The sequence below is a fragment of the Mus pahari genome, chromosome 4 (genome assembly GCF_900095145.1).
Source record: "Mus pahari chromosome 4, PAHARI_EIJ_v1.1, whole genome shotgun sequence".
Taxonomy (NCBI): Eukaryota; Metazoa; Chordata; class Mammalia; order Rodentia; family Muridae; genus Mus; species Mus pahari.
Window position 1 is genome coordinate 4,893,831 of NC_034593.1, and position 12,925 is coordinate 4,906,755.

Sequence of the window (12,925 nt, forward strand, 5' to 3'; positions counted from 1 at the left end):
CGGGCACAGCAGCGGGCACAGCAGCGGGCACAGCAGCGGGCACAGCAGCGGGCACAGCAGCGGGCACAGCATCGGGCACAGCAGCGGGCACAGCAGCGGGCACAGCAGCGGGCACAGCAGCGGGCACAGCAGCGGGCACAGCATCAGGCACAGCAGCGGGCACAGCATCAGGCACAGCAGCGGGCACAGCAGCGGGCACAGCAGCGGGCACAGCAGCGGGCACAGCAGCGAGCACAGCATCAGGCAAAGCAGTGGGCACAGCAGCGAGCACAGCATCAGGCACAGCAGCGGGCACAGCAGCGGGCACAGCAGTGGGCACAGCATCAGGCACAGCAGTGGGCACAGCATCAGGCACAGCATCAGGCACAGCAGCGAGCACAGCATCAGGCACAGCAGTGGGCACAGCAGCGAGCACAGCATCAGGCACAGCAGCGGGCACAGCAGCGGGCACAGCATCAGGCACAGCAGCAGGCACAGCAGCGGGCACAGCATCAGGCACAGCAGCAGGCACAAGGAGCTTTGAGCTCTCATCTCAAAGCACAGCACAGAGAGTAAATCTGAAGGATGTGAGGATTTCGACTCTCAAAGTCCTTCCCCAGTGACAAACTTGCTCTAGTGGTTGGACAAACCCCAAATCTCTCCAAACACTGCCACCAACTGGGACCAAGTGTTAAGAAGGTATTCCAACTGTGTCACTGTTATTAAATAGCTTATACTTCAATATTTTCTGGATTGCAGGATTTCTATTAACTAGTGACTTTCTGTCCTCGAAGTTACTGCAGGTGACAGTTGGCCGAATGTTTTAGTACTGTAACACACTGGTTTTCATATCTACAGCATCCTTCCCTGTTCAACACTCAGTCCTGGAGTCAATGGTACCCCTGAGGATGAGCTCCTACATCAGCCAGTCTGGCTCTACTTGCTTCATAAACCACCACCCACGAGAGGTTTACAACAGTAAGCATTGAACTCTTTTGAGATTTGGGGTGGTCAGGTTTCAGGCTGTGGGGCCACTGGCTTTGGCTCTACTCTGAGGATTTGCACAGAGCAAGGCCAAATTCAAAGCATGTTTTAGGTCTGTCTACTCCACAGCCACTAAGCTCCTATTAAAAACACTAAGTGACACAGCCTGTCCAATGTCAGGGATGTATGACGGTTTATATAATATTATATATTTAGACAATATGCATCAGGACATTTTATTGAAACAACAACAACAAAGCAAAACTTGTTGAGAATGAACATAAGGAGAAAACCATGTTGCCGCTGAGAACACTTCTTTTGTTTGCCCAAAATGATGGTTAATGTTGATCGCCAACTTGCCTGGAGTTTTAATCACTTTAGGGGCACAGCTCTGTATGAGTCTTTGGGGGTGTTTCCAAAGAGGTTTGACTTAAATTAGATCTACCTCCTCCTGATAACAGACAGCAGCCGCCCGAAGGTTGAAGGTTCAAACCGTTTTCTCTGCTGTGGACGGCGCATGCGACAAGGTTGCTATAGGGATGCATGTGCCCTCTTCTACCACAGTAACAGCTGCTCTCCCCACATGATACACTGCAGCCTCAAACTTGTGAGCCACTTCCTTAAGTTGATTTGTGTCAAGTATTTTGTCCCAGCAACAAGAAAAATAGTTAATACATCCCTCTATCAACTAAGATCCCTGTCACAGGTTCCAAGGAGACATGAACTGGGGAAGGGCCACTGTTTGACTCAGTTCATCAAGGAAGCTCAGTTTAGATTAACAGCTGGCCTTTATTCCAGGATCTGGCAGTGGGCCTTTGGGAGAAGGCTCATAGTGTCTTGTTGCAGGACCCATATCACCTTCTTTTCTGGACTCTACTCCACAAGGACTGCTAGATTGGAACTCGCTGGATTCCAGTCCCTGGAGCACAGTCTGAGAGGAAACCATCGGGGAAACCCTCAGGGCAGGGAAGCCACAAGTCTCTCAGGGGAGACAATCATGCATCAGGACTTTTGAGAATAGAGAACAAAAGCTTTGCCGCTGTTTAAGAGAAAGAAGCTGGGATGGAGGTCAGCCACAGCACAGGCAGCCTAAGGAGGGCTTCAGAAAAGGCAAGGAAGCACAGAGCCTTCGCTAAGGATGGTAAGAGCATTCTTCAGTTCTGGCCAGCATCAGAAAGAAAAAGACATAGTTCCACCTCTGTGGCCCGGGTAATCTGGCCCTGCTCTATCACAGGGACTACAAACAGTAAAACACTTTTTATGGTGAACCCTGCTAGGGTCATAGCCTCTAAATCAGGTCCTAGGCTCGCTCCATTGGATTAGCCCCAGTCCATTCTTCATATCTCTCTCTCTCTCTCTCTCTCTCTCTCTCTCTCTCTCTTTTTTTTTTTTTTTTTTTTGATTTTTTTCGAGACAGGGTTTCTCTGGGTAGTCCTGGCTGTCCTGGAACTCACTCTGTAGACCAGGCTGGCCTCAAACTCAGAAATCCTCCTGCCTCTGCCTCCCAAGTGCTGGGATTAAAGGCGTGCGCCACCACGCCCGGCCTGTCTCATCTCTTATGTGACCACACCACACCTCTTGGAAGATATCAAGTATTGTTGTTCTCCCTGTCACAGTGAGATGGCATTCCCACTTTTAACAATGTTCTGGGAAGGTGAGACGCTATGTGATTTCCTTGTTAGAAACCGACTACCCCACCCATAAGGGGACTTCAGATGAGATATTCTTGTTTTCTTGTAGCACTAAGTATAAAACTCAGGGCCTTATGCATGCAAGACAAGTGTTCTATACTGACTTACATCCCTGCCAAAGAAAACTCATACCTCAGCATGTAGCTTTGGCTGGCTTAGAACTTGCTATGTAGATCAGGATAACCTTGACTCATGACACCTGCCTCTACCTTCTGAGTGCTGAGATTAAATGCATGTGTGATCCTGTTCCTTGATACTCGCCTGCCCCCTTTAAACTACCTATGGCTTTCAGGTTCTTTTATCTTTTATCTCAGACCCACTATTAACTGCCTTCAGGACATCTCCACTTAAATGTCCAGCAAGTATCTCAACATGTTGCAAACCGAGTTCTGGACAGTCCTCTCAGACCTGTTCCTCTGTAGTTCAGTTGTAAAAGGCAAAAGTCTTGATGCCAGCACCCGCTCCTTTTCTCCTAATCCATATTCATTGCGTAGGAAATCCTGTTGGCTTCATCCTTAAAATATGGCCAGATTCCAACAATTCTCCACCTATCCCCACGACTGTCTCTGGCGTCTCTCACCTGGACAGTGGGTCACTAGTCTCCTCCAGTCTCACTGTGCCAACTCCCGTTCAGTGTTAGACTATTCAGCCAGTCCACTCAGTGGGTCAAGCTATAGTAACAGGCAGATCACCCTCCGACCCCTTCCAAGAACCCTCCATAAACCTCCCTCTGGATCACTGCAAGCGAATGTCGAAGGACCTGTGGGGTCTCTGCTTCTCTCCACCACCTCTGCTGCTTCGTGTCTTGAACTGGAGAGGCCCAGGCCTATCTCAGGGGCTTGACCCCAGGCACTGCCTCTGGAGGAATACTCTTCACCCAGAGAGTACTGGGGCTTCCTCACTTCCCCCATAAGGCCCTCTCAGTCACTGCTCTGTAACCTTGTACTGGCCACACCTAAAATTTGACCTGTCACTTGGAAACTTGTATCCATCCTTGCTTTATTTTTCTCCTGAGCAGGAACCACTAGCATACAATATATTTTTCTTAACTGTCCACTTTCCAAATCAAGGCAAGCTATGATGCATTACTTGTCTACTGTTGGTTAGAATCGCCCCACTCAGACAATACTCAAAGCACTGACTGAATTAGAGAAACTTTCAGGGTTGTTTGTATTACCCCAACCCAACAAAAAAATGGGTAGGGCTTCTAGTTTCCATCTGTGCCTGAAACATACCCAAATACTGTCAGGAGAGAGCTGGTCTTCCAGGAGTGCCAACACACCTGTGAGCACAGGTAAGACCACCACTTCTGCTCAAATTCCAGGTACAAGAGGGACCCATGCAGAGCCATCAAGACACGGGAACCAAGAAAGAACTGGGGACAGGATCCTTCCAGTTTCTGTTTGCACCCTGGAGCTGATGCTGTGCCACAGCTCTCCATACCTAAATTCCTCCCAAAGAGAACTGGTCTCTCAGGAGCACATACACAGGATTGCAGGAAGGACAAGCCACAGTCAGAGACAGCAAGACCAGCTAACACCAGACATAACCAGATGGAGAGAGGCAAGCACAAGAACATAAGCAACAGAAACAAAGGCTACTTGGCATCATCAGAACCCAGTTCTCCCACCACAGCAAGCTCTAGATACCCCAACATAGAGGAAAAGCAAGATTTGGATTTAAAATCATACCTCATGATATTGATAGAGGATTTTAAGAAGGACATAAATAACTCCCTTAAAGAAATACAGGAGAACACTGGTAAACAGGTAGAAGGCCTTAAAGAGGAAACACAAAAATCCCTTAAAGAATTACAGGAAACACACACCAAACAGGTGAAGGAATTGAACAAAACTATCCAGAATCCAAAAATGGAAATACAAACAATAAATCACAAAGGGAGACAACCCTGGAGTTAGAAAACCTAGGAAAGAGATCAGGAGTCATAGATGCGAGCATCCCCAACAGAACACAAGAGATAGAAGAGGGAATTTCAGGTGCAGAAGAGTCCATAGAAAACATGGACACAGCAGTCAAAGAAAACGAAAAATCAAAAAGCTCCTAACCCAAAACATCCAGGAAATCCAGGACACAATGAGAAGACCAAACCTAAGGATGACAGGTATAGAAGAGAGTGAAGATTCCCAACTTAAAGGGCCAGCAAATATCTTCAACAAAATTATAGAAGAAAACTTCCCTAACCTAAAGAAAGAGATGCTCATGAACATACAAGAAGTCTAAAAACTCCAAGTAGACTGAGCCAGAAAAGAAATTCTTTCCATCACATAATAATCAAAACACCAAATGTACTAAACAAAGAAAGAATATTAAAAGCAGTAAGGGAAAAAGGTCAAGTAACATGTAAAGGCAGACCTATCAGGTTTATACCAGACTCCTCACCAGAGACTATGAAAGTTAGAAGAGCCTAGGCAGATCTCACACAGACCCTAAGAAAATACAAATGTCAGCCCACAAACTACTATACCCATCAAAATTCTCAATTCCCATAGATGGAGAAACCAAGATATTCCATGACAAAACCAAATTTACATAATATCTTTCCACAAATCCAGCCCTACACGGGATAATAGATGGAAAACACTGAGGGAAACTACACCCTAGAAAAAGCAAGAAAGTAATCTTCTTTTTCTTTTGTTTTGTTTTGTTTTGTTTTTCAAGTAATCTTCTTTCAACAAATCCAAAAGAAGATAGCCACATAAACATAATACCACCTCTAACAACAAAAATAACAGGGAGTAACAATCACTTTTCCTTAATATCTCTTAAGATCAATGGACTCAACTCCCTGATAAAAAGACATAGACTAACAGACCGGATACAAAAACAGGACCCAGCATTTTGCTGCATACAGNAAACCCACCTCAGTGTCAAAGACAAACACTACCTCAGAGTAAAGGGCTGGAAAACAATTTTCCAAGCAAATGGTCCCAAGAAACAAGCTGGAGTGGCCATTCTCATATTTGATAAAATCGACTTTCAACCAAACAAAGTCATCAAAAAAGATAAGGAAGGACACTTTATACTGGTCAAAGGAAAAATCTACCAAGATGAACTCTCATTCTGGACATCTATGGTCCAAATGCAAGGGCACCCACATTCATCAAAGAAACTTTACCTAACTTTACCTAAGCTCAAAGCACACATTTCATCTCCAAAGCATCATCAGATCCTACTACAAAAGGCTATACTCAACAAAACTGGAAAACCTGGATGAAATGGACAATTTTCTAGACAGATACCAGGTACCAAAGTTAAATCCGGATCAGATAAACCATCTAAACAGTCCCATATCCCTAAAGAAATAGAAGCAGTCATTACAAGTCTTCCAACCAAAAGAAGCCCAGAGCCAGATGGGTTTAGTGCAGAGTTCTATCAGACCTTCAAAGAAGACCTGATACCAATACTCTTCAAACTATTCCACAAAATAGAACAGAAGGAACACTACCTAATTCATTCGATGAAGCCACAGTTACGCTGCATAGTCTCCCGGTTTCCGTCTCATCAGGAACCTGTCCTTTCATAGAGGACTTCATAAGAGACTTTTTTCCCCGACTTCTATCATGTTTAATGTTTTAAATAGATTTTAAACACTGGTCGAGTGCATATTACTTTTAGCTTCAGAAGATATCATGTATATTTAAGAGGCATTTAACTATCATAAATTATTTTGATGACTTAAAAAATGTCAATACTGAGTTGTAAATTTTAAAATAAATTTTGTTATGTTAATAAAAGAAATATTTTCAGGTGCTGCACAATATTTTCAATCAAGAAACTATTAAGAATATCCAAGGGCTGGAGAGATGGCTCAGTGGTTAAGAGCACCAACTGCTCTTCCGAAGGTCCTGAGTTCAAATCCTAGCAACCACATGGTGGCTCACAACCATCTGTATTGAGATCTGATGCCCTCTTCTGGTGCATCTGAAGACAGCTACAGTGTACTTAGATACAATAATAAATAAATCTTTTTTTTTTAAAAAAAAAGAATATCCAATATACATATACAAGCTTGATGTTTGCTTCTCAGTGGATGGATGGATGCACTACACTTGCCTAAGCCAGTGGGAGCTCTATGTTACCTAATGCGACAGTCCTAGAAAACAGCGGACGGAAGACAAGCTGGACCAGAAGAGTCTCCTCACACCATCTACATCAAGTCACTCCAGGCCTTACTAACCTTAACTATAAACCAGGGGAAACAGTGCCTGTCTTTATTAATATAAACCTAAAGTAATTACTGTAATATTTCAACTTTCTTATCCAAAGGAAAATATCTCAAATCACAAGGTCATGCTCTCGGATCTTCCAAAAAGAAAAAAATGTTAACTTCCCCATGCAACTTTTAAAATAAAAAAAGGGAGGGGTAAGAAAAGGGGGTGGGGGCAGCCCAAAATAACCATGGCAGGGAAGAGCATGATTACTTTTCAGTTATCACAACTTTATTCAATTATTTAGTTACAGTTTTCTGGGCTCAAAATGGGCACAAATCCAGCAACACGGCTCATTACTTGTTGGGTTGTTCCTCTCTTGATTTTGAGTCCCTGATCTCTTGGAGTCCTAAGAGAACTGCATCAGCCTCCAGTATAGTTGTATCTGTGGTCCCACCCAGGAACCTAGATGTCAGCTCAAGATCCAGGAGACGCAGCCGGACCCTGGTGCCCCTCTGGTACTTCCTGAAAGAGAGAGAGAGAGAGAGAGAGAGAGAGAGAGAGAGAGAGAGAGAGAGAGAGAGAGAGAGAGAGAGAGAGAGAAAGGTCCATTAATTCTGTAGGTCACACATAAACAGATCTGAAAATGAAATTCAAATTCTAATTTTCATTTTTCTTGGCTAAGCCTTATAAGTTCACATTGGTATGTGAGAAAAAGTTGTATTTGATGTTCAAGTGTATCAGAATTTTCAATTTAAAGTTGCCTTTAAAGATTTTACTTTTGTTGATTGATTGATTGTATGAATGTATGGTGTATAAACGTGTTTATGTGGGTATATTGATAAACCAGCCTGCTTCCATCTTAGACTTGAAAGCTATCTTACAGTAAGGACAACCTAGATTCATTCCTGTTTGTGATTCAGTCTGTTTCTCAAGAATTGGGCTATGCCAGATCTGCTACCTTAACCACAAATGGTTCTATAGGCCTGTTCCTCTGTTTCAAAAGGTTACCAAGACCACCTTGTTGCAACCGCCTGTTGTCATGGCCACCTTGTTTTGACCTCCTTGCAACTGTGTCTTTGTTTCAGAAAGTTATTATAACCAACTTTTTATGCTTATGGAACTCTGCTTTTGTGCATGCCAAATCCCCCACTTGGAAACCTCCTACTACTGAACTATAAAGAACACATGTCCCACCCATGTATAAAATGCTGATCTCTTGAACCCTGACTTTAGGGGGGAGACAGCCTACATGCACAAGTGAAAAAGCTCGCTTTAATTGATTTGGCCATGATATGGGTCCCTGTGGGATTAATAGTATGTATATATGTATGCAGGTACATATGCACATGTATGTGTGTGCACATCCCGATTGAGGTCAGAGGTCAATGTCAGGCATCTTTCCTAGGTTATTCTCCACCTTACTTTTTGAGACAGGGTCATTGAACCAGAAGTTCATCAATAGGCTAGGCTGGATGGCCAGTGGGCCTCAGGGCTCCATTTGTCTCTAGTTCTGTTCCAGTCAGTGCTGCCATACTCAGCTTTTAGGATGCTCTGGGGAGCCAATGCAAGTCCTTATTTATGCACACCCAGCACTGTACTAGTCAGCTTGTCTTCCCAGGCTCCGCTTTTCTGAGATAGGATACCATGTAGCCCAGGCTGGTCCTGATCCTCTGGCCATCACTTGAAGTGCTAAGAGTATAGGTGTGTACCACCAAATTCAGCTATTTAAATATGTAGGTTATGTTCCAGAAAACTTTTTAAAAAGATTTCCTCTTATTATTTTTAATTTGTGTACATGTGTATGCATGCCTGTGTGTGTGAAGTACACGTGTGTGCAGGTGTCTCAGAGGCTAGAGGCAGGAGATCCCTCTGGAACTGGACTTGTAGGTAGGTGGGAGCTGCTCAGTGTGGGTGCTGGGAGTCACACTGAGGACATCTGCAGGTGCAGTATATGCTTACGAGCTGAGCCGTCTCTCAGCTCTCCAAACTATAAATCTTTAACGAGTGAAACACTTCAATACCAGAAGATTCTTTCTTTATTTTCTTATGTATGGAGTGCTGAGAACCAAACACGGGGCCTCATGTATTCTAGGCAAGTGCTTATTACCAACCTCCAACTATACCAAATTCAGTAATTTCAATATTAAAATGATCTTACATAAACAGAAAATGTAAAAACAATATTTTCAGGAAGTTCACTGGGAAACAGTGTTGGTGAACTGCACGACTACTCCGTCCCTGCTTACACACTCTGAGGTTTGTGCACAGCCACCCAGTAAACAGTTGGACTGTTTTCTGAAGTTAATTTTTTTTCTGATAGTGGAAGTGAATGGTTTTTGATAGAACTCAGGCACAGCGTAGCCAGTCCCACTTTCTAGCCCCTCTCCTGTGTGAGGCAGTAAATCACATGGTCTCTCTGTATTGAAACCCATTAAGGCTTGAGGCACAAGCTTTAAATCCGTAGCACACGGAGCGCGCACGTGCAGCGCACAGGAGTCAATCCCAGGCAAGGGCAGGCTCGCGAGTGCGTGGCGTGGTGTGGCGTGGCGTGGCGTGGCGGCATTAGGCAAGCGTTCCTAGATCCCCTTGTCCTCACTGTGCTGCGCTGCCGCCGGCCCCCGCTGCCACTGCTGCTGATTACCGCTTACTTGGCGGTGTGAACCTGGGAAAGCAGGGCCTGAAAATGCGGCCAACTAAAGTCTCTGCAATGGCAACTCTGTTCAGATCATCAGACAATGTATACTCTGAGGGTTAAGAAGAATCACACGAGCAAGGTGTTCAGTCACAAGGACAAACCACAGGGGCAAAACCAGGTTTTTCCACAGAGGCATAAGAGTAACATCAGCTGAAGTAAACTCGCTCCTAACCTCTATACCTGGGAGGAGTACAAAAACATATTCCAAAAACAGTTGCATGTTTTGAAGACTCTTGTTCACCTGGAGTTGTCTCCAAAGCGCTCGGTTCCCTGAATGATTCTTCTTGGACAGTGTCTCAGCACACTGCCAGTGACTGTTCAGTCAGCTTCTGTTCATAGGGACTGTCTTTGCCTCTTCTCTGGAACATCCGACTACTTACTTGATTTTGCTCATTATTAAAGTATTCTTTGACTTAGCCCTTCAGGTCTCATCGTCTCTAGACATCGTATCCTTGGAGCTTGTGTCAGGGTGTGCCCCACTCCTTGGACACCTCCTGTCAGCTCTGCTTTTCTAGCCAGTATTTGTTCTTTAGTGTCCAGGTGGAACATACCAACTGAGACTCCTTCTTGTTTCCCTCCTCAGAACACAGTGCAGTGTTTGAACTCTCAAGGAAAGGGGGCTTTGCAGGCACAGACCTGGGTGCAGATTTAAGCTCTGACACTAACCTTGGGTAAGCTGCTTCCTCTGACCCACAGTTTCTGTGCCTGTTTCACAGAGGGCGCAGTGACTTTGAACATGTACTGAATAGTAAACTGGATAATATGACATAATACGATATGTATTAGTACAGCGGCTGGGGAGGGTGGTACATGGTTTTAATCCCAGCATTTGGGAGGCAGAGAGAGGTAGATCTCTATGAGTTTGAGACCAGCCAAGTCTACATAGTGAAAGTTTGCCTCAAGAGAGCAAACCAAGCCACGTAGAGTGGCTCACACTTTTAATCCTGGCACTTAGGAGACAGAGACGGTGGGTCTCTGTTAATTCCAGGCCAGCCAAACCTACACAGGAAGACCCTGTCTCAAAACAAACAAAAATGTAGCCAGACTTTGGCTACTTTGTGGGTTCTTTTTTCTTCCACCCTTCTCCACCCCTTTTCTTTCCCCCTTACAACCCCCTAACACTAGATATGAGAGAGAAAAGGATAGAGGGGTAAGGGGTAATATTACTGTTAGATGAATTCCTGCTGATCTTCCCTGTAAGGATATTTAATTTCTTCTTCTAGTTTCTTTTTTGTACAACTACTTAACAAACTACAACCAACTAATAAATAACCAACCCACCAATGGGACTCTATCGTTTATATACCCTCTGAAGAGTCCCCAGAATTCCAGATGTCACATAATTGCAGAGACTATCAGTATCTGGCAAAATCACACCCCTGCTAGAGCACGAGACAAATCCTAGTCAGCTGCTGTGGACAATCTGAAGCAGCCCCATATCGCACACTGGGATTAAAACAAAACCGTATTTCCATAAAATTTCTATGCTTTTCAAAGGTACCAAAATTCTCACTACAAAGAAGGACAGGAAGGGAAGGGGAGGGGAGGGGAGGGGAGGGGAGGATGACTAACCAAACAAAAACCAAAAGCGCATTACAGAGAATGTGTCTGTACCCATCCTTTCCATGTCCGAGCTATGAATGGCTTCTATAGAAATGTCTGGCTCATCACGAGACACATGCTAGCTACACAGGATCTGATACCATATTGTACTTACCTCTGTGTATCTTTCCAGAATCAGTGCAACAAGTATTCAGCTCTTGGGATCTGAAAATGTAGTTCAGTTGGTATAGAGCTCACCTAGCATGCCTAAAGCCTGAGCTTAGATTCTCAATACTGATAAACTGAGCTTATGGTAGTGCATGCCGGGAGATGGAGGCAGGAGGATCCGTGGTTCAATGTAATAGTTAGCTAATATAATAGCAAGTTCAATGTCTATCTCACAAAAAGTACTTAATAGTGGTCACTACAGGTTACACAGCTACAAAGCCACCAATGACATCGAATCTCTGTTTTCTTGAAGTTTGCAGCTCCGCGGACTAGTACACTTACCCGAGGACTAGAACACTTACCCGAGGACTAGTACACTTACCCGAGGACTAGTACACTTACTTGATCTTTCTGGATACTGCTTGCCTTGCATGCAGTAGTTAATGGACATGATTTTCTTACCTTCCCCTCTCACTCCCAATTTTTACTTATTTTTAAGAGCACTGCTCTCTGGTGAGCCATAACTGTGCATCATGCTAGTAGGGACAATGATTTCTGTTTTTAACAGAAACATTTCAGCGTGTCACATATATCTGAGAAGAAAGCTTTTTCCTTGCCAACATTGAGGCTGCCACTGAACCAGGGGCTGTCTATATCCAGCTCTCCATGTATGTGGCTCTATGTCACATAGGTTGACAATTCCCAGCAGAAAAGCCACACAGAAACTCCAAGAGGGCTGGGAATCTATGGAGAGCAAGTTTTCTCCATTTTAGATGCAGTAAAGTTTAAAAATAAGGACAATTTTGCTTTTGTTTTTATAAATTATGTCAACTCTATGAGTTGTCCCGGTGACCCAGTGAAGAAAGAAAAACAAAGTTGAGACCTTTGTGTGTGCTGAATGACAATCCTCTGATGATGAGCCAGTGTGGTAGCACACACCTGTAATTCCAGCACCGGGAGGTAGACGCAATGGTTCATAAGCTAAGACCAGCCTGGACTACATGAGACCATGTCTCAGAAAATAAAGTCTGAGAGTTCTAAGGACACAAACATTAAAAGAAAACTATATAACCATATATTCTGTGCACCAAACAAAGTACAAAACCCTGTAAAATACCTCTGCCTTCTGCTCTCTGGATGTTTCACTTCTACTTTGTGTTACAGTTATCTCCATATGGACATTACCTTTCCTATTAGCTATAGTTTCCTTAAAGAGCTGGTGACCCTCCAATGCCTGAAGAATCCTTTCACTTCCTGCGGTCTTCTGATTGGTGCTTTTCACATTCCCTGCCCCCCATACTGGAAGCACGGGGTTTGCTGAACACGCAGATGCATAGATGAAATCTGAGGGAGCTCTGGCAAATTTGAGGTGGAACTCTGCAGTCTGCTTTTCAAAAGATTCCAAGGTGATTTTTTGACAATCTCCTGAGAACAGCTACTCTAGAATTACCTTTCTTCTATACAAACAACTTCAGGACAATACATCCTACACAAACCCACAGGGCTGATGAAATTTTACTGTGACCAATAAGAGCCAAGTATGGAGCTGGGCGTGGTGGCACACGCCTTTAAACCCAGCACTCGGGAGGCAGAGGCAGGTAGATTTCTGAGTTCGAGGCCAGCCTGGTCTACAAAGTGAGTTCCAGGACAGCCAGGGCTATACAGAGAAACCCTGTCTCGAAAAACCAAAAAAA

At 44.3% G+C, this 12,925-nt stretch overlaps 1 protein-coding gene across 2 annotated transcripts in view; it reads right to left on the reverse strand.

Annotated features, from left to right (window-relative positions):
• Nucleotides 1-7,084: 7,084 nt before the first annotated feature.
• Nucleotides 7,085-12,925, reverse strand: part of Mrps28 (mitochondrial ribosomal protein S28) — a 109,947-nt gene continuing 104,106 nt past the window's right edge. Inside the window, exons 3-4 of one of the 2 annotated variants that reach the window (XM_029537411.1) lie at nucleotides 11,239-11,288; nucleotides 7,201-7,348 (exon numbers count right to left, since the gene is read on the reverse strand). In XM_029537411.1, coding sequence (XP_029393271.1) covers nucleotides 7,296-7,348; nucleotides 11,239-11,288 — 103 coding nt within the window. In that variant the 3' untranslated portion in view covers nucleotides 7,201-7,295. Of the gene's footprint in view, nucleotides 7,349-11,238; nucleotides 11,289-12,925 lie in introns of both variants that reach the window. The other variant, XM_021196063.1, reaches the window with a different exon arrangement.